Source organism: Protomyctophum parallelum, assembly GCF_964188405.1.
Source record: "Protomyctophum parallelum genome assembly, chromosome: 23".
NCBI classification, from domain to species: domain Eukaryota; kingdom Metazoa; phylum Chordata; class Actinopteri; order Myctophiformes; family Myctophidae; genus Protomyctophum; species Protomyctophum parallelum.
Window position 1 is genome coordinate 29,623,959 of NC_139715.1, and position 25,470 is coordinate 29,649,428.

General features: G+C 44.1%; 2 protein-coding genes across 8 annotated transcripts in view; one reads left to right on the forward strand and one right to left on the reverse strand.

Moving 5' to 3' along the window:
• LOC310854427 (ATP-dependent RNA helicase DDX3X-like) overlaps positions 1–3,471 on the forward strand; it is a 50,423-nt gene extending 46,952 nt beyond the window's left edge. For all 5 annotated transcript variants that reach the window (XM_083759067.1, XM_083759070.1, XM_083759071.1 and 2 more), the window contains one exon: positions 42–3,471. In XM_083759067.1, coding sequence (XP_083615193.1) covers positions 42–121 — 80 coding nt within the window. In that variant the 3' untranslated portion in view covers positions 122–3,471. The remainder of the gene's footprint in view (positions 1–41) is intronic.
• Positions 414–24,198, reverse strand: tgds (TDP-glucose 4,6-dehydratase). 3 transcript variants are annotated; one of them, XM_083759073.1, is made up of 14 exons: positions 23,652–24,198; positions 22,253–22,319; positions 21,900–21,968; positions 21,302–21,392; positions 20,476–20,624; positions 20,081–20,179; positions 18,681–18,740; positions 18,125–18,168; positions 17,030–17,195; positions 15,491–15,546; positions 14,637–14,734; positions 13,890–14,224; positions 13,572–13,805; positions 414–13,067 (listed from the first exon to the last, which is right to left on the reverse strand). In XM_083759073.1, the coding sequence occupies exons 1-12, from the start codon at positions 23,699–23,701 to the stop codon at positions 14,142–14,144; spliced, it is 1,032 nt and encodes a 343-aa protein (XP_083615199.1). In that variant the 5' UTR covers positions 23,702–24,198; the 3' UTR covers positions 414–13,067; positions 13,572–13,805; positions 13,890–14,141. The 3 variants fall into 3 exon arrangements, with proteins under 3 accessions (XP_083615199.1, XP_083615200.1, XP_083615198.1); XM_083759074.1 differs by having other exon boundaries at positions 414–3,479; positions 4,207–13,067; positions 13,572–14,224; XM_083759072.1 differs by having other exon boundaries at positions 13,572–14,224.
• Between the last annotated feature and the right edge of the window lie 1,272 nt (positions 24,199–25,470).

Genomic DNA, 25,470 nt, shown 5'->3' on the forward strand with positions numbered 1-25,470 from the left:
CTTCCCCCATATAACTGACTCCTCCTCCTTCTCGTCCGCAGGTGGATTCGGTAACTTCTACAGCGGCGACGGCTACGGAGGAAACTACACCCACTCCCAGGTGGACTGGTGGGGCAACTAACTAGTCTTCTCCCCTCATCCCTTCTTTTGTCCCCTCTTCCTCCCCTCACACCCCCCCCCCCCCCCCCCCCCCCACACCCTCTTTTCTACACCCGTCCCTCCATCCATCCCTCGCTCCCCAGTCTGTCTTCACCAGCCGGTCATTTCCTCACTGCTTGACCCCCCGCCCCCCCACACCCCCTCCCCGTAGAGTCTTTGTTACTACGAGCTAGAGGCGCGCCCCTTTGTCCAGTTTTTACTTTCTTTCCGTGAAGAAGACACGCTAACGATCATCACTAGCTCCTTATTTTATGTTTTATTTGACTTTCCTCCGTGGAGGAAAGAACGCAAACGAAGGACACATTTAATATAATTATTCCCAACGATGAAGATTTCTGGTGAACATCCAACAATAATAATGATAATTCTGAACCGACTGGTGGACATCCAACAATAATAATACTGAACCGACTGAATGAAAACCATCCAGGCGTTTTTGCACGCTGCGTGATTTTTATTTTTTCCTTCGTAGCGCATCGTCGAGCGATGGACGGGGGGGAGGGGGGAGGGGGGCGTTTTAAGATGATCCTTCGGCTAGCCCCCCTCCCCCCCAGCCCCCCCCCCCCTTTCCCCACCCTGTGTAACTTTGACGCTTTTTTAATGGAACGAATCTCGTAGCTGCTCGAACTGACGAGACAGACAGGCCACCAGACAGACAGACAGACAGACCACCAGACAGGCCACCAGACAGATAGACAGACCACCAGACAGGCCACCAGACAGACAGACAGACCACCAGACAGACAGACAGACCACCAGACAGGCCACCAGACAGACAGACAGACAGTCCACCAGACAGACAGACAGTCCACCAGACAGACAGACAGGCCACCAGACAGACAGACAGTTGAGCAGCTAGAAGCGAGCCCTGGGCAGACATGGCGTTCTTTCTGAACGTATCGCCTCTCGGTTAGTTGTTTCCTCTTTTCTTTTTGCTGAGATGCTCTTGGTTTTTGTTTATTTTCTCTGACCAGTTTTTACTTTTTAAAGCAGCCTCAGACGTTGTAGTTGTCACTCGTGAATCAAGGTTTGATTTGTTTTGTTATGCTTCCCACCCCTCCCCCCCTCACACCCCCCACCCCCCCCTCCCCCACTTGTTGAAAGATGTATATTATTGGATTATTCTATGAGTTCGTCCAGGCCTGAAACAGATGTGTAACTATTTGAGCGAAGGGTCTCGAGAGAGAGAAGGAGTTTCCCCCCCGATCCTTTTATTACAGTGGTCTCTGTTTTCTTTTGTTTTTGCTTTTAGTTCAAGGACCCCCGCCGCCCCACCCCCTCCCCTCCCCCCCCCCCCCCCCCCATACCTCTCATAAGAGATGAAGTGTTCATTTGGAACCCCTGGGGGAGTGTGTGTGTGTGTGGGGGGGGGGGGTCCCTGGATAAACCCCCTCCCTTTTTGGGAACCACTGTTCTTATATCGTAATGTTTCACAAGAAAAGCCAGAGAGAGTCTTTTGGTTCAGCCGAGGGGAACAGGGGCGTTGTGTCCCCCCCTAGTGGCCACAACGATTAGGGGAATAGGGGTGTTGTTTTGTGTCTCCCCCCCCCCCCCCTCCCCCCCAGGGGAACAGGGGGCGTTGTGTGTCCCCCCCCCTAGTGGCCACAACGATCAGGGGAACAGGGGCGTTTTGTGTGTGTCCCCCTCCCCCAGTTGGCCACAACGATAGCAAACGTAGACTCCTAGGACTTGTTGCTGTTCTTTAAGTTCACCGCTCTTACAAATGACTGCATTTTCCTTATTATTTTTTTAAAATGAAAAAGAAAAAAAATGGAGGATCATTTGTTTGTTTATGTACTGTGTGTGCCTTTTCGACAATTAGTACGTTTCTTCTTCTTCTGAACTTGTTTTATTTTTTATTTCCCCCTTTTTTTTTCTTTTTTTTTTCTTGTCATTTATAACTGGCCAAAAAAAAGGAAAATATACTTGGCCATAAATCTGACAAATAAAAGATGTTATTTAATGTCCTATTTGGGTTTAAACATTTTCTTTAGTTAAAACATTTTTTTGGAAGGAAGGAAGAAAAAAATCTAACTAGGCTTGAGCTAAATCAAACCTTGGCAAAAAAAAAAAAAAAAAAACTAGAATTAAAAAAACTAGTGCGATGACGACGCGACTCGACGCGACTTCTCGTTGGTCTTCACCGGAGTTCATTTTTTTTTGTCACGGGGTTTTTTGACGAGCCGTTTCCCCAAAAGCATCACCACCTGCTGTTACTGTGTGGCAGTGGTCCTCAACCTGGGACCCCCCCAAAATAATTACATTTGAACTGGGGGACCCCCCACCACCCTGAGAAGCACTTGGAATTAAGTGTTCCATTTAGATTTTAGTTACAAAAAAACAGCAGATCTACAAGCTCACAACGCCTCGCAATGCGAGGCGTTGTGGCCTGTAGATCTGCTATCTTATATTATTTGACAATTTGACCAATGTTTCACCATGCAGTTTTTACAGTATAGTTTGTTGATTACTTTTGATGCCGTGATGGATTTTGTCTTTTCTTTCTTTCTATTTTGTTGAGGTATTTTGGGTCCCGTCCGCCACCCCCCAAATTAAATGTGTGGGGACCCCCCTGGGGGTCCAGACCCACAGGTTGAGAACCCCTGCTGTACGGGTGTACTCTCCACCCAGACTGTCTCGACTGGTAGTTGAACCGACCACAGCAAATCGTTGCCAGTCAATGGAATTTAAAAAAATGAAAGTAAACCTTCGCTTTGTTGCATCGTGGGTCGGCCCTTTCTCGTCATAGTGGTGACGTTGTTGCTGTCGGTTAGAATCCTCCTCTCATCTCTTAAATTAAAATTAAATGAATGCTGTACTTGATCAAACTACAGTGTCACACACACAGGCTTCAACAGTAGCAGCTCAAAGTGCGTCAAAACCGCGACGCACTTTTTGAGCCTACAGCTAGATCTGCGTTATTTTTTTTTTTCTTTTCATTTAATATTTTTAGTTTTTTTTTTTTGTGGCACGCTTCTGGGAAAACCGGCTCCCGTTTTTACGCCCATTTCTTTTAAACGGGGGAGAGAGAGAGAGAGATTCGACGACAGGACGTTTTCGACAACCCCTTGTCTGCCAAAAAGATAATCATCTTTCAAGGAGGATTCAAACATGGAGACAAAAACTAAACAAAAAGACGAAACATTAAAGAGTTCAAATAAAATTCTTGCTCACTCTATCCTGGATTGTTAATATGAAGAGTCTTCTCCTAGAATAAGCCATTCCAGTTCAGTTTCTTATTTTTAAGTCTGGGATGAAAAGGCGAGCCTGGGCCAAAATATAAAGTACCCTTCCAATACATGGGCTGTACAACTTGACCACTTATACTGAAGCTAAACTCCACAACGGAAGTTTGGAAACTTAACTTTGCTCCATTATTTGACTAATATTTGAATAATAATTGTCTTGAAAAAAAAGGTGAAAATTTGGCGCAAATCTTCTTACAATATTCTTTCAGAGCAAACGTTTTTAAATCAAATCTTTGCTTCTGGGAGGTCCCTGGAACAACATATTTTCACACGGGGGTCCGCAGCCAAATGGAGATAATTCTGGGGGTCCTTGAAATGAAAAAGGTTGAGCACCACTGATACAGAAACAGGGTTTTCTGAAAACTGTCATGATTTAGAAGACATTTGTAGAATCGTTCTCAGGTCTAAAAGATCCAATCCGCTAAAACCCTTATTACTGTGGGAGAATAATCATCCAATCCGCTAAACCCTTATTACTGTGGGAGAATAATCATCCAATCCGCTAAACCCTTATTACTGTGGGAGAATAATCATCCAATCCGCTAAGCAAATCAAAGCAAGGGTTGAATATCAACCACTTGCCATTTTGGCACTTTCCTTGGAGGCGCTACCCAGACGTTTAGCTGTGTTGCTCGTTCCACGATCGCCCGATCCTTCCGATCTGTACCTCGTTGTAAAGGGGACTAATCAACCATTAAAACAGTATAAAATACAATACCAATTGGTTTTACTAAAGTGGAGAAATAATGGATCAAACTTAAGTTTCCAAACTTTTGTTACCGAGTTTATAAAAAAAAACCTAAAACAGTCCGATCTACAAGCTTACAGCGCGTTGCGAAATGGCCGTCTTTCATCCCTAGCTTGAGATTCAAGCCCCAGCGCTCATTTGGACTCTATAGTGGTTGAAGGTTCAATTTCCTCTCAAATGTAAATAAAGTAAACTCCGGCGCAGCGGAGCCGGGTAAAGAAATGCACTGTTGTTGCTGCCAGATGGATGGCGGGAAAACAAAACAACCAAACATGTATTTATTTATTCATGGGTTTTCATCCGGTGGGAGGGGGGTTTGGTTTACACTTAATTTAGGTGAACCACTTTGTTGTCATGGAAATTGAGCCGTTTAAGATTGTAGTTGTGATATAAAAATAATAAAAAACGCAAATGCGAAGCGAAGAATCTCATGAAGTATAAATAGATGGGACTCAAAACGAGCCACTTAACCACATACCGGGTTGAGGTGAGGTCGTTTTCTTTTGTTGCCTACGGTCCGTGTAGTTCCCGCCGTGAGCGGCGACGCTCAGTTTGGGCAATTTGTACGCTGAGCTAACCCTGGCGCTAACGCTAACCCTGGCGCTGTGTAAAAGTGTGCAAAGTGTTGTTGTTTTTTGGTCAAGGATTTCAAAGGATTCCGCCAAGCGAAAAAAGTAAATTTAAGCCTCTTTCATTTAGTTTAATATCTTTATTCTCTCTCTCTCTCTCTCTCTCTCTCTCTCTCTCTCTCTCTCTCTCTCTCTCTCTCTCTCTCTCTCTGTAAAGCGTCCTGGTCAGGTCCAACTTGAACCGTATATCTTATAAAACACAAGCCTATTCCCCTCTTAGGCTTTGAGGACACGTTTGATGGAGAGGTCTAGAGAGTAAACTGCAGTCGACTTAGTCTTATAGCAACGTTCCAGTGCGCTCTGGGGTGGGGGGGGTGTTGGTGGCTCAGGGGGATCGCGTGGGTCATGTTGGAATTTTCAAACTGCATCTGGGAACAAACTCCTAAATTGTGATATTTGCATGTTCGGTGGAGATGCTCGACACCGACTCTCGGTGTAATTGGACGTGACACTGAGAGGTTTTTCCTTCTTTTTTTTGTGCAGCCGAGGCACGGATGCACATTTTTCTAACCCCTCAAGCAGCTGAAATTCTGGAGTCGTAGTAGCGCAGGTTGCAGCAGATTGACAATCAGGTGACATGGCAAGAGATGGGTCGGAGTAACAAAAAAGCATTGTCGTGGATGTTGTATCATTTCTCTGGAGGACTTTTAGCCCGTTCATTCAGGATGTCAGGAACCCCCTTTTGGTGTTTTTAAGCATTATGTTATATACTTTGTGGTTACGTCATCATAACGCGACGTCCTCGTCCACGACGAATCCGCTATTTCTTTTTAATTATTAAAAAAACGGCGAATTAAACAAAAAACAAATAGCGGGTTCTGCAGTCAAACCAGTGCCTGCTGGGTGGCGTGTGTGCTTCGTCAATGGCATCGATTTCAAGTGTGTCGACGAGGAAATATCAAACGCACGCTCCGTGATATTTTGTGGTGTTTTTGTGAGTGCGGCTTAAGGCTCATTCATAGTCTGGATTTTCGGTGGTGAGGTGACCACCGGAGCTGAAATAACGTTGAGCGGTGGTGAGGTGACCACCCCTCTGGTGGTGAGCTGACCACTGGAGCTGAAATAACGTTGATCGGTGGTGAGTAAAATTGGAGAGAAGGGCTGGGGCAGTGGCGGTGGTTTGCTCTTCACCGTGGCTCAGTGACGTCATGTTGTAGTTCGGTGGTCACCTCACCACCGATAAATCCAGACTATGTATGAGCCTTTAGTCTCCAAACTAAATTACAGCGTTTCCCAACATCTCGGGAGACATAAATTGGCACTACTTGTAAATCCGAATAAATCAAAAGCTTTATTGTAAATCCATAGGTAATAGGTATCTGTAGCCGTTCAAACAGGAGCAACGCTTTTGTTTTCCAGTAAGGCTAAAACTGATAAAACTGTATTATAGCAAAGTATTTATTTATTTTACAATAGCTGCAAGACTAATTAAAATGTCAGTGTATCCCTTAAAAAACAAAGGCTATACATTTTATATGACTTTGACGCGGTTTGGCCTTGATTTTTGTATCACCGCGGACCAGGATCAGGGCTGGTTTTTCCCCACTTTGGAAAACGATGTTACCGTTTATTGATTTGCTCGACGGAAGCGCATTTGATTATACTATAATATAGACGTGTTGTCGTCTGCTTTGGCTAAGTACAGATTCAGCGCTGTGTACTCTCCCGACCGACTTCTCATTTCTGAGCGCTTTGTCCTCTCGACAGACCGACTTCTCATTTCGTCAGTGGTGGAAAGTAACTAAGTACATTTACTTAAGTACAATTATGAGGTATTTGTACTTTACTTGAGTATTTCCAATTTCCAGTACTTTTACTTCTACTCCATTACATCTCAGAGCCAACATTTATTTGTACTTTTACTACCACTACAATTATTTGAAAACTTTAGGTACTTTGGAGATTTAAATTTCGATTAGAAAACATACATTAACCACTTCAACCCGGCCATTTGAAAATAGCAGATCTACAAGCTCTGCTTGTAGATCTGCTATTTTCAATAGATTTTGTACTTGAAATGGCACATTATGCACAATGAGTACTTTTAGTACTTTAAGTACATTTTGATGCCGACACTTTTGTACTTTTACTCAAGTACATTTTCAATTCCTTGTACTTTTTTTTGTTCTAAATTGCAGTATTAGTACTTTTACTTAAGTAAAACAATTGAGTACTTTTTCCACCATTCCACCGCTGCGTCCTCTCCCGACCGAACCGTTCCAACCCCGCCGTTGTCGTCGTCGTTGGTGGTGTGGGGGGGGGTGGGAAATAATAATAATAATTACGCTTTGATGCCTTAACAATGTAATGACCACAGACGGCCAGCGGGTGGCGGTGTTGTCACCTAATTGACAGGCTACGCGTGGGGCGCGGCCCGGAGCCATCTTGACTTTATTTATACGTTCGTGGTGGAGTTATTTTTTCTCTCCAGCGGATTCAGAACAATCAGGGACGTGCACACATAGACATCAAAAGGGGGCTTCAGCCCCCGGCCCCTTTTACCCGTCTGTAAAACAACTGCCCTCTTCAGTCCACGAATGCAGCATTTACTACATGGTGAAAGAAATGCAAAATGCCACTCCTTTCCTTTCCATGCTATATATCCCCGAGGGCAGCATTCAGGAGAATTGCTTTTTTTCCTGAAGTCTCCTGAACTTGGGAACGTATCATTTTGCGTTGAACTAATTTGTGTAGAAATCCATGTCGTTGCACCTAGCTGCAGCTCCACTACATAAAGAGTGCTGGGTTGCGCATCGAAAATAGCTGATCTACGAGCTTGTAGATCAGCTATTTTCGCTATTTCTGTCAAAGTGCCCTCTTAATGGGATTTCAGCCCCCGCCTCTCTGACACATGGTGGTACAACCACCTCTGTGCATGTCCCTGCCACATGGTGGTACAGCCACCTCTGTGCAAGTCCCTGGGAACGAATATTATAAAATGGTGCTACTGATAACGTGTTGTCTTTGCGGCCTGTTGTCGGCACCACTATCTGGGGGTTGTTCGAAAGTGAACAAAAAGTGGTCGTTTTACACTTAATTTGTTTTTTTCTTTTTATTGCACAATTAAGTCTTTAGAAGAAAAACAAAAAGTCAAAGCTTCTGAGAAGTGTTTCCGTTTTACGTGTGTGTGAGCGTGCGTGCATGCGCGCGTGTGTGTGTGTGTGTGTGTGGAGGGGCGTCCAGACTGAAATGTAGTTTGAGTTTTAGAAAAAGAGGGGATGGTTGAGTATTCTTTTTCCTCACGACTATGAAGCAGAGTTTCTTAGGGACCAGGCAGGGTGAATTCTAGTTACCTGCAGCAGTCACTGGAGGGATTTTTTAGCTATTTGCACACATACACAAGTACTAGAGTCTACTTTCGCTGCTAGTTTGTATTAATTTATCGAGCATTTTTGAGAAATATTTATTTTTGTAAGCCTAACGATGAAAAAGTTGATATTTAAAATAAAAAAGTGACTTGACCAAAAGACAGTAAACATTAAAAAAAAATAACAAAAAAATGAAATAAAACAACAGAAAACACTGGCACTTGAATGTCGAACGTCATCGGTATGAGTGGAGATTTCTATTTTTCTGGGGTAGTGTGAGCTTTTTAAATGTTAAAGATATGTGACGTGTGGGGGTTCCTCTGCAATATATCACTGTGTTATTTAGTGTGGCGTTGCCAGACTGTGGCCTCCCACAATGTCCAAATGCTTGAGCGACGGAAGCTCTGGTCACGAGTAAAATATAAATGCTTCCCTCGTACAGTCTGGAGCAACGGAAGCTCTGATCGCAAGTAAAATATAAATGCTTCCGTCATACTGTCTGGAGCGACGGAAGCTCTGATCACGAGTAAAATAGAAATGCTTCCCTCGTACAGTCTGAGCTCTGATCGCGAGTAAAATATAAATGCTTCCGTCGTACAGTCTGGAGCAACGGAAGCTCTGATCGTGAGTAAAATATAAATGCTTCCGTCATACAGTCTGGAGCAACGGAAGCTCTGATCATGAGTAAAATATAAACGCTTCCGTCGTACAGTCTGGTGCAACGGAAGCTCCGGTCGTGAGTAAGCGATGAATCGTAAGTGAAGCAACCTCCCCGCTTCCGTTTCGTCTTTACAGTTGCGCGAATTCATCCTAATATAAATCTAAATCATCTTAAGCGCAATATTCAGCTCTCTGCTTGGCAGTAATGGAAATTAAAACAATTGGATGTAAAGATATTTTAAAAATGTCTTTGTGAACGGAATTTTCCAGACTGTATAATACATACTAGCATTCGGAGATTGTGGAATAGTTGTCTGGCGACGCGAGACGACTACTATGTTATTGACATGTACTATACTGTGTTCTAGACATGGGATGGCACTTTCTCATGCCAACCCTAGCCGCCCCCCCCCCCCCCCAAAAAAAAAAACACACAAGTAGCATCCTGCCTACTTGCACTGTCATTTTTATCAAAGAAAGGAGTATAATCCAAGACAAAGGAATGAGGACTATATGTACTAATGTCTGTAATGTGGCCAAAGATTAACCTCTTCCGATATGATGTGAAGTCACACAGCAGTGATTACAGAATCGGAATCATGGTTCTGATGTTTTGATCTGAATCACCAAGCAGTGATATATTTGGGGAAGATCCTACACGAGTTACCTTTAAAAGTCATAGAATATTGGACTCGATATCAAATCCGCGACCTGTTATTTTTTATTTTATTTTATTTTTTTCGCGACAGGATCCATCGCTAATGATAATAAAGAGAATAAAGAAATAATACTCTTGCGATCAAATGGTTTCGATTGGCGACGACGGGAATTTGAAACAAACGCAACCAACCAACAATGCCAAGGTTTGGATAAAAACATAAACAAACAAACAAGAGATAGCTATCATTTTAAACAATTTTTCTAAAAACAGAAACGAACAACAAACACACAGCATTGCAGTACTATCAAGTACCCAAAAAAAATAATAATAATAGAAAACTTGTCCAGATTTCTCTCCAAGTCGATTAAATAATAAAACAAAAAAAAGCTGTTTTTATTTTATTTTTTAGAATGATTTTAGTTTTGAGTTCTTTGTCCTCCTTCCTCTTTGGAACACCCTTGTGAGCGTCTGGCGAACTGGACGATCTTCAAAACGTCTGTATGAACACAGAGTTGTGGTTGGTTCTCTGGCTGTTGTTGTAATAATCTGCATATTGAAGGCCTTGGGGGCATGGCGGCGAGGAGGGGGGGCGGGGGCACATGGCCAAGCAGTAAATCCATCCAATCGGTAACTAGCGGGTTGAAAACACCGCGGCGAAGACCGCGGTGATTCGACAAACCACCCTAAGCCCCGCCCCGCTAAGTTTTTTTATTAATGTTATATTATTTCAACTTTAAAATCGGGCGATTGGATCTGCAAGCTCACAACTGGGCCACGTCGCCCAACGCGCCATGAGCTTTTATATCTGCTATTTGTAACCACTTAAAAATCACGCCCAAAATAAGTCCCAAGATGTCCAGGTTGAAAGTGAAACGTCTCACTTTCGTTTCATTTCAAATATTTCGTGTGAAATGAGAGCGCGACCCAAAATGCGCTCTTTCTTTCTTTACAATATATTATCGTTTCTCCAGATTGTTTAAGTGGTTAAAGCTGGACTTGCAGATCAACGGAAGCGAATTTTACAACGAAAAGGCCATTTCACCGTAAAGTAAAAATCTCTGCGATACCTTGATTTCGGGTGTTTTGTCGCCTGTTACTGACTGGCCAGTGACACCTCCCGCCCCCCCCCCCCCCTTTCCCCCCCACCAGGCCTGGTAGTTAGTATTTGCTTTCTGTATTAGTTTTAGTAGCTGTGCACGAAGAGCACTGCACGACGAGAAAAACAAGAAAATGACTTATCTGTGCATTTATTCTGATTTTACCATTAAAATAAATTTGGATTTGCAAAATGTACAACGAGCGTTGTGTCTGTTCTGTGTGTGTTGTTTGAGTCTAGTAGTGATGTTACTAGACATGTGGTCGAGTCCAATATGAAGTTAATAACTGTTTATTTAAATTTAAATATATTTTATATATAAGCATTGTATGAAAAAGTAATCTCTTTTGGTCGTGTAGAATCAACAATAATGATTTAGGAAATAACAGTCATCACATCAGTAAACATTCCAGTATAATGCTGTTTCACATACATTCATAGTGGTCATACTGGGAGGTTCTCTAGTCTTGCAATGCTTCCGTCATACATGGAGCAACGGAAGCTCTGATCATGAGTAAAATATAAATGCTTCCGTCATACAGTCTGGGGCAACGGAAGCTCTGATCATGAGTAAAATATAACTGCTTCCGTCGTACAGTCTGGAGCAACGGAAGCTCTGATCATAAGTAAAATATAAATGCTTCCGTCATACAGTCTGGAGCAACGGAAGAGCTGTCATGAGTAAAATATAAATGCTTCCGTCGTACAGTCTGGAGCAACGGAAGAGCTGTCATGAGTAAAATATAAATGCTTCCGTCGTACAGTCTGGAGCAACGGAAGAGCTGTCATGAGTAAAATATAAATGCTTCCGTCGTACAGTCTGGAGCAACAGAAGAGCTGTCATGAGTAAAATATAAATGCTTCCGTCGTACAGTCTGGAGCAACGGAAGAGCTGTCATGAGTAAAATATAAATGCTTCCGTCGTACAGTCTGGAGCAACGGAAGAGCTGTCATGAGTAAAATATAAATGCTTCCGTCGTACAGTCTGGAGCAACGGAAGAGCTGTCATGAGTAAAATATCCACATTTTTCCCCGCCAAGGTACTGGGGCGCTTTGCTTCCTTCAGGCTGCAGTGCCATGTCTGCTTATTATAAGCAACCTTTGACTTGTTTTTTTTGCTTGCAAATAAATTATTGGTAGTTGCTGGTTGTTTTTTTCAGGGCTTGATTCTAAAGTGTACAGTAGCTGCTTATTCGGGCTTGCTTCCACATTTCTTCACATCAAGGAACCCCAGATTAATATGAAATTGTCCACGGGCATCCATCTGAACATATGTTGTGCTCTTTTAGTCTTTTTAATAATGTTAAAAAAATATTCAAAATATTTTGATTTATTCTCAATGTGTTTTCCCAGTACAACCACTTGTTATTCTCTTGTCACATAATTACTCATTGTACAAAATAATGTCTTCTAAATTCTACAACACTTTTATTCCATGTCATGGACCCCCAAAATTAAATCCATTTGGTCGCCGACCCCCATCTCCCTCCCTCGCAGAAGCAAAGATTTGCACAAAATGTCGAGATGTTTTCTCAAGATTACATGCTCGTAAGCAGCGCAGCACAAAATGATTTTGTGTATTAGCTATTTTTGAATGGATGGTATAAAACAAACTTTTAGTGCTTCTTTTAGCTCAAATCTACAATGACTTTCCCGGTTTAAATGGGTTAAAAGGGAAACTTCACCCCTTTTGCAACCATATCTTATTTGAATGGAGTTCGGTCCTTGGGTTTGTAAAATGAAAGCCTGGGTATCGAGGCTAGTATGTGAGTAATATGTGTTTTTAAGTGAGCCCAGTGTCCATGACATCATGGACAGTGGAAATACTAAAATACCTATAAACACATAATTACCCACATAAAAACCCCAGGAAAGTGTTTCTTGTCTCCCAAACATCATTGAAAGTGGCCCTTTAAGACTGGACACCCACGTCACTGTGGCTCTGGGTGGGCAGACGCTGCTCTGTCGCCACCAAGTGGAGACCGAAGCTGTTGCAGGTTCACTTTATTTGATCATTTTCAGGAATTAGGCTGACGCTGAAAGCTCATGAATGAACTGATGTCGCTCGGTATATAGTTCTCAGATTCACAAAATAAATCTATCCTACACCCGAGCTCCCCTCCGTGTCGCCATAGAGATCCACCAGGATCCATAAAAAGGTATATTGCACTACATAAACATTTATTAGACATTAAATAGGGATGCACGATCAATCAGTAAAATAATATTAAAACATTATTTAAAAAAATAAAATAATTTAATCGGTTTTCACCAGCAAAATAAATAAATAAAAAATAAAAATAATTCTACATTTAATTTGTGTACTTCAGCTGTGAAACCTGGACACTTGGAAAATAGTATATAGGCTATTTATTGATGTAATACTTTATTAAAAGTATTATTTGTTTCTATTGTGGTCCTCTGTATAATATCGGAATTGGTCAGAATCGGTATCGGCAGATATGCCCCTGCAAATAGTCGGAGATCGAATATCGGTCATAATTTCATAATCGTGCACCCCTAGACATTATTATTGCAGACGGCCACATTGCATACTTCTTTTTTTTTTATATATATTTTTTATCCCACGATTTTGTAACCCATTTTTCACCCCTGTGTCAATCATCTAATGTGATCCTGGGCTCTACACACCCTCCGCCAACCTAGTCCCCATATATGCCTGAGTGTCCAAGTTGCTCCTTTACACCTGACAGGGGGGAGTTTCCCTGGTTGGACGTAGCGCGTGGAAGGAACACGTTATTCCAACCAGTTCCTTTCCCCTCCATCAGGCGCCCCGGCTGGCCAGGGGGAGGCAGTTTAGAGACCAGGATTACTGCATGTTTTTGTGAGGGTACCTACCCTAGGGGACACGGGGAGAACATGCAAACTCCACACAGAAAGAACCTTTCGCCAACCCCGCCTTCGGGTATGGGCATTGATGACGCGGAGGAGGAAACACACCGCCAGCACCCACAGCGCCCCGAGCGGGAATCGAACCCAGGACCTTCTAGCCGTGAGGCGACAGCACTACCAACTGTGCCACCGTGGCCCACATTGCATACTTCTGTCATGGCAACATTGCCGATGGTCCCAACGTAAGGCAGAGGGAGAGTTCATAGCTGGAAGTGTCGGATCGGAAACATCCGTCAGATCACCCGTATTTCCTGCGGATAACGATATTTTCCGACCGATCACAACACTGGTTTCATACACGGAGAATGTAAACACGGAGAACGTCAACGTCTTTTCCCAGAAGTCCAGCGATGCACTCTTAACGGCATCATGGAGGCGTTTCACTCTTAACGGCATCATGGAGGCGTTTCACTCTGACAGCATCATGGAGGCGTTTCACTCTTAACGGCATCATGGAGGCGTTTCACTCTTAACGGCATCATGGAGGCGTTTCACTCTTAACGGCATCATGGAGGCGTTTCACTCTGACAGCATCATGGAGGCGTTTCACTCTTAACGGCATCATGGAGGCGTTTCACTCTGACAGCATCATGGAGGCGTTTCACTCTTAACGGCATCATGGAGGCGTTTCACTCTTAACGGCATCATGGAGGCGTTTCACTCTAACAGCATCATGGAGGCGTTTCTAGACGCGCGTTGAGGTCTGTGAAGATGTGATGTCACTTCTCCAGCGTGCTGCTGATTGGTCCTTGGTTCTGGCCCGCTTCTAGCCAATAGCCTGGGTTGTCTTCATACCATTTGACTGAACGACACGCGCACACAGACACGCATACGCAGACAGACAGACAGACAGACAGGAATTAGGAGTGCTTGAAGCTATGATTCAGGAGTTATTTTAGTGACTAAAACATGAGTAGGATAACAACCCACTGAGCAATAGCCGGCTATTAGACGTGCGTCTAAAGATGCGATAAAAAAACGTCTAAAAATTAAAGTCTTTTAGACGTCTATCCTGTTTAAACGTCCAGACAGACAGACCTGTCTGTCTGATCCCCTCCTCCCAGACAGACAGACAGCTACCTGTCTGTCTGTCTGATCCCCTCCTCCCAGACAGACAGCCCCTCCTCCCAGACAGACAGACAGCTACCTGTCTGTCTGATGCCCTCCTCCCAGACAGACAGACAGCCCCTCCTCACAGACAGACAGACAGCTACCTGTCTGTCTGATCCCCTCCTCCCAGGTCACATGGGCTCTCCATCCCAGCCGCTGCAGCTTCTGTGAGCTGATTGGGTAGCGCAGGTCCACCTGTGGCCTGCAGGGGGAGACACAGTCATTCACCTTAAAGAACAACTTTAGTTTTTTGGTTTATGTTTTAGGTTTAAGTTATTAGAGAAAGTAAAAGATGAGTGTTAACACAATCAGCGCCGGGATTCCTTCAAAATAGAAGCTTGGGCCCTCCCCCCCCCCCCTTCTGTTCGGGAAAAAACAGAGATTTCTTTGCTCTCGTTTCCATAATATCACTAATAATTCATCGCGTTCATATCTTGAACGAGAGGCGGATGAGAAGTCAGAAATGAAGCGCTTAGTATATCCATCAGATCAGAACCACGGAGAGCTCCCTGGATGAGGAGATACGAGGCATTCTTTCTGCAGCGGTAAACAGGGAAGTGAACGGGACCGCGCATGAATGTAGAGCAAAGCGTACGGTGGCCTTGGGGTCCAACTAAAAATTAAAAAAAAAGGAAAAAATTCAGAATACCGTTTGATATCATTGAAGATGCGCTAGGACGTTTGAATCCGTCGGTTGGATTGCTTATGGCGTCTGGACACGTCGGATGGACGGAGCCTGTTTTAAATGTTTTTACATTTTCTGCTTTTTTCCGGCGATTTTATGACTCACCTGTCGGTGGGCGGAGCCACTCACCTGTCGGTGGGCGGAGCCACTCACCTGTCGGTGGGCGGAGCCACTCACCTGTCGGTGGGCGGAGCCACTCACCTGTCGGTGGGCGGAGCCACTCACCTGTCGGTGGGCGGAGCCACTCACCTGTCGGTGGGCGGAGCCACTCACCTGTCAGGCACAAACTCCAGCCAGTCGTCCAGTTGTGATTCTGGAACGTTCTTCACCTGCAACACACACACACACAGTGGCTCAGCGGTGGAGTGGCTGGATGGTAACTGCAAGGTTCCCAGTTCGAACCCTGTGGGCTCCCCCAGAGTTAAGGTCTCCACACACCGGGCGTGAATCGGATGCGAATTCAGATTTTTAGCTGCGTTTCTCCATCGGTTTTCTGAAAACCGCGGCCGGTGTGCAACCACCTTTAGTGTCGAAGTGTCCTTGAGCAAGACTCTGAACCCTGAATTGCTCCTGATGTGCAGGTTGGTGAATGGGTGAATGTAATGCACAGTCTATGCAAAGGTGTGTGTGAATGGGTGAATGTAATGCACAGTCTATGTAAAGGTGTGTGAATGGGTGAATGTAATGCACAGTCTATGTAAAGGTGTGTGAATGTGTGTGTGAATGTAATGCACAGTCTATGTAAAGATGTGTGTGTGTGTGTGTGTGTGTGTGTGTGTGTGTGTGTGTGTGTGTGTGTGTGTGTGTGTGTGTGTGTGTGTGTGTGTGTGTGTGTGTGTGTGTGAATGGGTGAATGTAATGCACAGTCTATGTAAAGGTGTGTGAATGTGTGTGTGAATGGGTGAATGTAATGCACAGTCTATGTAAAGGTGTGTGTGTGTGTGTGTGTGTGTGTGTGTGTGTGTGTGTGTGTGTGTGTGTGTGTGTATGTATGGGTGAATGTAATGCACAGTCTATGTAAAGGTGTGTGAATGTGTGTGTGAATGGGTGAATGTAATGCACAGTCTATGTAAAGGTGTGTGAATGTGTGTGTGTGTGTGTGTGTGTGAATGGGTGAATGTAATGCACAGTCTATGTAAAGGTGTGTGAATGTGTGTGTGAATGGGTGAATGTAATGCACAGTCTATGTAAAGGTGTGTGAATGTGTGTGTGAATGGGTGAATGTAATGCACAGTCTATGTAAAGGTGTGTGAATGTGTGTGTGTGTGTGTGTGTGTGTGTGTGTGTGAATGGGTGAATGTAATGCACAGTCTATGTGAAGGTGTGTGAATGTGTGTGTGTGAATGGGTGAATGTAATGCACAGTCTATGTAAAGGTGTGTGAATGTGTGTGTGTGTGTGTGAATGGGTGAATGTAATGCACAGTCTATGTAAAGGTGTGTGAATGTGTGTGTGTGAATGGGTGAATGTAATGCACAGTCTATGTAAAGGTGTGTGAATGTGTGTGTGTGTGTGTGTGAATGGGTGAATGTAATGCACAGTCTATGTAAAGGTGTGTGAATGTGTGTGTGTGTGTGTGTGTGTGTGTGTGAATGGGTGAATGTAATGCACAGTCTATGTAAAGGTGTGTGAATGTGTGTGTGTGTGTGTGAATGGGTGAATGTAATGCACAGTCTATGTAAAGGTGTGTGAATGTGTGTGTGTGAATGGGTGAATGTAATGCACAGTCTATGTAAAGCGCCTTGGATAAAGGCGCTATATAAATGCACCATTTACCGCACACACACACACACAGAGAGCCCACTGAACCCACCATCCTGACCAGCTCCCGGGCCAGCTGCGTGATGGGAATCTCGAAGTCGTTTCCGATGTTGTAGACCTCTCCGGCCACGCCCTTCTCCAGGACCAATAGGAACGCCTCGATCACGTCGTCCACGAACAGGAAGTGGCGCGACTTGGGGACGGTCCCGTGGATGGTGCTGTCATGTGACCCCGAAGAGGCGGAGTCACGTGTTTAATGGACCCAGAACAGGTTAGAAACACACAAACGTGTCGCACGCACGCACGCACACGCACACACACACACATGCCAGGGACCCCCATAAGAGAAGATTTTTACAGCTCTAGTAGAGATTCTCAACCTGTTACATTTTAAAGGACCCTCAGTTTGACCTGAATTAGGCTACAGACCCCCATTTAATGGCATTTCTATCTCTGGGACACAAATTTATAATTGTAAAATTAATGTTAATTTAACTCTGAGAGTTACAGACCCATAAGGGTCCATTTGGTTCCAAACTATCATTTTAGCTGGGGACCCCCTGGAAGTCCCTCAAGGACCCCTGGGGGTCCGCGGACCCCACTTTGAGAAGCACTGTTCGAGAGGTCTTCCGACTTCTCTCAGTGCTGCTGCTGGTCGGAACTAATATTTATAATAATAGCCGGGTCCGCTAGGCTCTGGTTACGACATCTCTCGTTGTACTTTTCGAGTTCGGAACTAGAATTCTTGGGGGGGGGGGGGTTTTAGAGAGATTTATTCACCTCTATTTTATCTTTTATAGAGGGATAGGTATACAGTAGGCTGACAGGAAATGGGGAGAGAGAGATGGGAGGGGGGGGGGGGGGGTGACACGCAGAAAAGACCGTCTGGATCGGGAGTCGAACCCGCGGCACACTGCCAGACTGGATCACCAGCCACGGTGCCCAGACGGCTACGCCAGCCGCCCGGGCCCGGAACTAGAATTCTAATAATAGGCGGCGGGGGCCATTCGGTTCTGGGTACATTTGAGTACAGCCCGCGTCGGTCAAATTGGACACGTGAAGACCTCTAGCACGCACGCACGTGTGTGCACACACACACACACACACACACACACACACACACACCACCAGGCAAGGAGACACTTACCATTTCTTGTCTGCTCGTAAGAGGGACAAAAATCTTGGAATGACCTGGACACAAGAGAAAAGGTCCAAACATCAACGATCAATATAATTAATACATCAACTATTCACTATTAATACTTTTGGCCAAAATTGGGACGTGATATAGATGTGGTGTGGATGACTGACACAGTGTGATGACATGAAATAGGTTGAAAACCACTGACATAGAAACAGAGGTCATTTAGAACAGGGGTTCCCTAAGTGGGGTCCGGGGACCCCCAGGGGTACTTGAGGGAGTTCCAGGGGGTCCCCAGCTAAATGATACTTTGGGACCAAATGGACCCTTATGGGTCTGTAACTCAGAGAGTGTACAAATGGAATATATATGGAATATATTCAAAGATCTGTGGCACATTTTCACGATTTTTCAAAAATAGCAGATCTACAAGCTTGTAGCGTGCCACTCGGTGGCGCGCTATGAGCTTGCAGATCTGCTATTTATCAATAGCTAAAGTATAACATAATGCTTTGAAACACCAAAACGGGTTCCCGCCCAGAGCGGGTTAAGCGTAGAGTACCTTCTCTGTGTACTGTCTGGGCCCGTACACGTTGTTGTTCCTCGTTATGATGACGGGAAACTGCAACGATAGAAAAACACACATTAAAAATCAAGATTCATAAATACTGTTTACAATGTTAAATTATCCATGATCCAACCCAGTGGTTTTCAACCTTTTTTTACGGAACCACAATGTGATGACATTTTAGCCTCTCAGACCCATTTGAGCCACGGACCACCATTTGATGACATTTAGCCTCTCAGACCCATTTGAGCCATGGACCACCATTTGATGACATTTAGCCTCTCAGACCCATTTGAGCCACGGACCACCATTTGATGACATTTAGCCTCTCAGACCCATTTGAGCCACGGACCACCATTTGATGACATTTAGCCTCTCAGACCCATTTGAGCCATGGACCACCATTTGATGACATTTAGCCTCTCAGACCCATTTGAGCCACGGACCACCATTTGATGACATTTAGCCTCTCAGACCCATTTGAGCCATGGAACCACCATTTGATGACATTTAGCCTCTCAGACCCATTTGAGCCACGGACCACCATTTGATGACATTTAACCTCTCAGACCCATTTGAGCCACGGAACCACCATTTGATGACATTTAGCCTCTCAGACCCATTTGAGCCACGGACCACCATTTGATGACATTTAGCCTCTCAGACCCATTTGAGCCACAGACCACCATGATGACATTTAGCCTCTCAGACCCATTTGAGCCATGGACCACCATTTGATGACATTTAGCCTCTCAGACCCATTTGAGCCACGGACCACCATTTGATTACATTTAGCCTCTCAGACCCATTTGAGCCACGGACCACCATTTGATGACATTTAGCCTCTCAGACCCATTTGAGCCATGGAACCACCATTTGATGACATTTAGCCTCTCAGACCCATTTGAGCCACGGACCACCATTTGATGACATTTAACCTCTCAGACCCATTTGAGCCACGGAACCACCATTTGATGACATTTAGCCTCTCAGACCCATTTGAGCCACGGACCACCATTTGATGACATTTAGCCTCTCAGACCCAAAACGAAAGAATATTGTGTTAAGATTTTGTCCACAATAAGAGACATAACAGTCAAACGTTGATCAAAATAACAATTCTTCTACATTATCTAATTGTGTAGGGGGGGGGTTCCAACTCTCCGTCATTTAGCTGCATGCCGGGACCATCTGGGAACCCCTCAAGGACCACTGGTGGTCCCCGGACCGCTGGTTGAGAACCACTGATCTAACCCACAGGTTGTGAGCTTGGAGATCTGCTGTTTTCTCCTTACTTAGAATTAACTCTAGTTTGTCTTCCAAAATATGATGCTTTGTATTGGTCCTGTTAAATAAGGGCTCTGTAATAATAATAATAATAATAATAAAAGCACCTTGTATTTATCCCAGTATGAAGTCACCAGGAACTCGGCAGCAGCCTTGGTCGTGGCGTACGGGTTGGACGGTCTCAAACCGCTGCTCTCGTCAAACACCTGACAGATGTAGTAGAACAGAGAGGACAGCTCTAGAGGACAGAGATAGCTATAAAGTATAACATGATGCTCGAAACGCCAAAAGGGGTTCTAGTGCCTGTTCTTATACTTTTTAGTCTTCTATAGTTAGTGTTTTGAATGCTACAGAGGGTCTAGAGATCTACCTCCACACTCTGCTATCTAACACCATGAGGATCTAGTAGACTAGTAAACTAGGAAACTAGTAAAAATGATGACTAGAAGTGAACGCCCTAGTGTGCGTGCGTGCGTGTGTGTGTGTGCGTGCGTGCGTGCACCTGGTCCAGGCTGTCTCCGTACACCTCGTCCGTGCTGACGTAGATGAAGCGTTTGGGGGGGCGTGGCGCCCGCCGGGCCGCCCCCAGGACCACCCTGGTCCCCTCCACGTTGACCCGCTGGAAACTGCCCGGCGACACGAAGGACTCCTCTGATTGGATGGGGAAGAGGAGGCGGAGGCGGAGGAGGGGGGGGGCGTGGATTAGGTCAAAGATTGTTCATTCAGGAAGATAATAGTTAGGGATGTTAAAAAGTGAATCGTGAATGGATTCATCGCCGTTATGTAAAATTCTTCAATTAAACGTAACGGTTAACAATTAATGGAAAATTCTTATAAAAGGTATTATAATGCCTGTCTCAGGACCGCCACCTGCCTCTTTAAACAGTGGATAACTTCCGCTAAACACTTTAACCTGACATCCCAATTTTGGGCATGTCATCCTACTTATCAATCGATTAACCGGTTAGTTGATAAGACATTTTCAATTATCAAATCCTACAAGCGGTCCGAAATGTTACATTCTACAAAAGACCTTCAAAATCACTAGTTCTATAAACTTGTTTGTGTGAAGGACCTCTCCCCCACCCCCGCCGTGAGCTTCGTCAGGTCTTACGAAGCTCACGGCGAAACGCGTCGAGCTAATAAATAAGTTGATGCAGTAAGTTGTCCGTCTCTGTTCCCTGGAGTGTGCAGCCAGAGTCCCTTCCTTGGAAGGTTTATTTCCCTTTTTGAAGTCTATGCCTGCTAACTAGCCTTCACCTCCCACGGGTCAATTGTTATTTTGTGTTAAAAACTCTTTCCAGATAGTTTTCCAGAGCTGTTCTCACCAACGTGTGTTTTGGCGGCGAGGTGAAAGACCACGTCGATGTTCTCTGTGTGGAAGATATGAGACACCAGGCGCGGGTTACACACGTCACCCTGTTACAGGAACACACACACACACACACACACACACACACACACACACACAAAGATATGAGACACCAGGCGCGGGTTACACACGTCACCCTGTTACAGGAACACACACACACACACACACACACACGATATGAGACACCAGCCGCGGGTTACACACGTCACCCTGTTACAGGAACACACACACACACACACACACACACGATATGAGACACCAGCCGCGGGTTACACACGTCACCCTGTTACAGGAACACACACACACACACACACACACACACACACACACGATATGAGACACCAGCCTGGGGTTACACACGTCTCCCTGTACAGGAACGCACGCACGCATGCACGCACGCACGCACGCACGCACGCATGCACGCATGCACGCACGCACGCACGCGTGAACACACAGACACACACAGACACACACACACACACACACACACACACGAACGCATGCGTGAACACACACACGCGTGAACACACAGACACACACACACACACACACACCCTGATCAGGCTGTAGTTGTGGTGGTCTTCAACACTCTCCAGACTCCTGGGACTGCAGCAGTAGTCCAACTGGAAGACAAACAACACGATGTTTCATTATTATGTTTATTACACCAAATAACATGTATCATTTATATGTTTAATATGTTGATAAGGCTTTATAACGTGTATAATTTATATGTTTAATATGTTGATAAGGCTTTATAACATGTATCATTTCCTATTACAGGATGCCTGGAGCTCTCTGGTTGAAGCACATATACATATGTACACAAAAGACAGTGAGTTGAATCGACCAGTACAGTACCGTACCGTACCGTACCAGTACAGTACAGTGGTGTGGATGGACTCACATTATCCAGGTTAATGATCCTCCAGTCAGGATGTCTGTGGACCAGCGAGCAAACCAGGTGGGAACCACTGGAAATATAAATATGATTATATTAATATCGTTAATATTAGACCAGGTGGGAACCACTGGAAATATAAATATTATTATTATTATTATTATTATTATTATATTAACCCATTTAAGCCTGACGTCAGAATGAAAAAAAAAGTCTTCTAAATCCTGACAGTTTTCTTAAATACCTATGTTTCTAGTGGTGCTCAATATTTCATCTCAAGGACCCCAAAAATGATATGTCATTGGCCACCGGCCCCCATCTGAAAACATGTTGTTCCAGGTACCCCCCAGAAGCAAAGACTCGAGTTAAAAACGTTCGCTGTGAAAGAATATACATTCAAAGATTTGCGCGACCCTGGCAGCTAAATAAAACACTAAGGGTTGCCCACCTGCCCCTGGCAGCTAAATATAACACTAAGGGTTGCCCACCAGCCCCTGGCAGGAAAATAAAACACTAAGGGTTCCCCTGGCAGCTAAATAACACACTAAGGGTTGCCCACCTTCCCCTGGCAGGAAAATAAAACACTAAGGGTTGCTCACCTGCCCCTGGCAGCTAAATAAAACACTAAGGGTTGCTCACCTGCCCCTGGCAGCTAAATAACACACTAAGTGTTGCCCACCTGCCCCTGGCAGCTAAATAACACACTAAGGGTTGCCCACCTGCCCCTGGCAGCTAAATAACACACTAAGGGTTGCCCACCTGCCCCTGGCAGCTAAATATAACACTAAGGGTTGCCCACCTGACCCTGGCAGCTAAATAACACACTAAGGGTTGCCCACCTGACCCTGGCAGCTAAATATAACACTAAGGGTTGCCCACCTGACCCTGGCAGGTAAATAAAACACTAAGGGTTGCCCACCTGACCCTGGCAGGTAAATAAAACACTAAGGGTTGCTCACCTGCCCCTGGCAGGTAAATAAAACACTAAGGGTTGCCCACCTGACCCTGGCAGGTAAATAAAACACTAAGGGTTGCTCACCTGCCCCTGGCCCACCCGGGCAACTAATATCATAAAAAAGTGGGCAATTCATATCATAAAAGTCACACCTGTGTGAAGTGAGGGGCGCTCTTATCATCTTAAGATGATTAGATGATGTAACGATGATGTACAACAAACGGTGACAAAACAAACATTAACTTCTCTTTATTGTCAATGGCGTTTTTAAAACAAACCCCCTCAAAAACAAAGCATAGCATATACTGTACCTTATATTATAGTACAGTAGTCATGATGAGCTAGCATTATTAAAATAACTATAACCCCTTAATATTTACAGTAGCCTAACGTGTAACTGTGACAGTTATTGATATTATTTATGTTATTGATGAAGTGAATTGAACTCACATGAAGCCACACCCTCCAGTCACCAACACAGTCCTGGTGTCAGACCCCATCCTGTCTGTCTGTATGATGAATTGAATAAGGTGGACCCTCTTGTAAACAAGTGCAATACTTATTGGGTCGTCCACTCACAGTTGACAGTTTTTTGTATTGAGTTGTACTTCAAATGTACTGTAATTCTGCAAACTTAATAAATACTTCAATCGAAAATCTGCCTGCCTGTCTGTCTGTCTGTCTGTCTGCCTGCCTGGCTGTCTGTCTGTCTCTGTCTCTCTCAACACACAAACAAACGTCTAGATAAATTAAGTCATTGTATTCAATTAAAACAATTAATTCCTCTCCTAAACGCTTGACTTGTTGACTATAATAATAAGACTGCATGACTGAACACTTTCACATGACTATAAAAATAAAAATAAATACCAAAATTGTCTCGTAAACCAACGACCACACCACTCTTGTGAACGGTCATAATTGTATTAAATTAAAACAGTGAATTATTATTTATAATCTCCTAAACAAAAACATAAACATGTCCACATCAGATGGATATCCTTCTTCACGACAGTCCAGCGCCGACATACGGCAGGCAGCGTTGACACGTACTGGCTACGTACTGCGGCTGCGCAGTTTTGTCGAAAGTATAGCCGATCTACAAGCCCGCGAGGCGCGGCGCGCGCGAACCGCTGTGAGCTTGTAGATCTGTTGTTTGCTTATCAACTAGAAAGAGATCAGTGCTTTCTGGTTTGGTTAATGTCTGTTTGTGGCTAAGTGTCGCCCTCCCGTGGTTCATCATTACCTCCACACTCTGTACAAGAAGGGAGACTGTTGGATAAAAGAGATTGATTGATTGATTGATTGATTGATTGATTGATTGATTGATTGATTGATTGATTGATTGATTGATTGATTGATTGATTGATTGATTGATTGATTGATTGATTGATTGATTGAAGTATTTATTAACAGTTTGTTAAATCATGTAAGGAGGTAAAAAGGGAAAGGAAACATTTTACGTGGGCAAAAAAAGGAAAAAGTACTCATATATTATTAATTTTATTTAAGTAAAAGTATCAATACTGCAATGTAGAGAATGCTCTGTTACAATTAAGTACTTGAGTAAAAGTACAAAAGTATTGGCATCAACATGTACTGAAAGTACCAACAGCAGAAGTTACTCATTATAAAGAATGTCCCATTTCAGAATTTCAAATAGGCCTATTTATAAATATAGGCCTATTTATAAATATAGGCCTATTTGGAAAAGAAATTAAGAAAAAGGAAATAGCACGAATAAATTATTTTATATTACTCTAGTATTTGTTGGCTACCATTATCATTTAAAAGGTATTTATTTAAAGACCTCTACGCCTCGGACAAATCCATCTGGTTTATCCAACTAACTGTACATTCATTTCTACATTTATCCAATTTGCAGTCATAGACAGTTCATGTCTAGGGGTCCTTGAGGGAGTTCTAGGGGGTCCCCCAGCATATAGTTTGGAACCAAATGGACCCTCATGGGTCTGTAACTCTGAGAGTGTACAAATGGTTCCATTTTGTACACTCTCAGAGTAAAATTTACATTGATTTTACAATATAAAGTGGGGGTCCCAAAAATGCCATTAAATGGGGGCCCGTAGCCTAATGCATGTTAAGCTGGGGGTCCTTCAAATGAAAATGGTTGAGAACCACTGCTAGAACCTTACAAAAAGATATGGGGGTCCCTGCAGGCATATCTTTTCAAATGGGGGTCCGCAGGCTAATATATGTCGATTTAGGGGTCCTTGACATGAAAAGGTTTCGGAACAACTGTATTAAA

Bases quoted from the DNA above. Each gene is read 5' to 3' on its own strand.
- tgds (XM_083759073.1), bottom strand. From the start codon at position 23,701: ATGGGGTCTGACACCAGGACTGTGTTGGTGACTGGAGGGTGTGGCTTC. The intron at 22,320-23,651 runs GTGAGTTCAATT...TTATATTTCCAG, and splicing joins ACTGGAGGGTGTGGCTTCAT to TGGTTCCCACCTGGTTTGCT. The intron at 14,735-15,490 runs GTGAGTGGCTCC...CTCCCCCTGCAG, and splicing joins CTGGAGTTTGTGCCTGACAG to GCCACAGGTGGACCTGCGCT.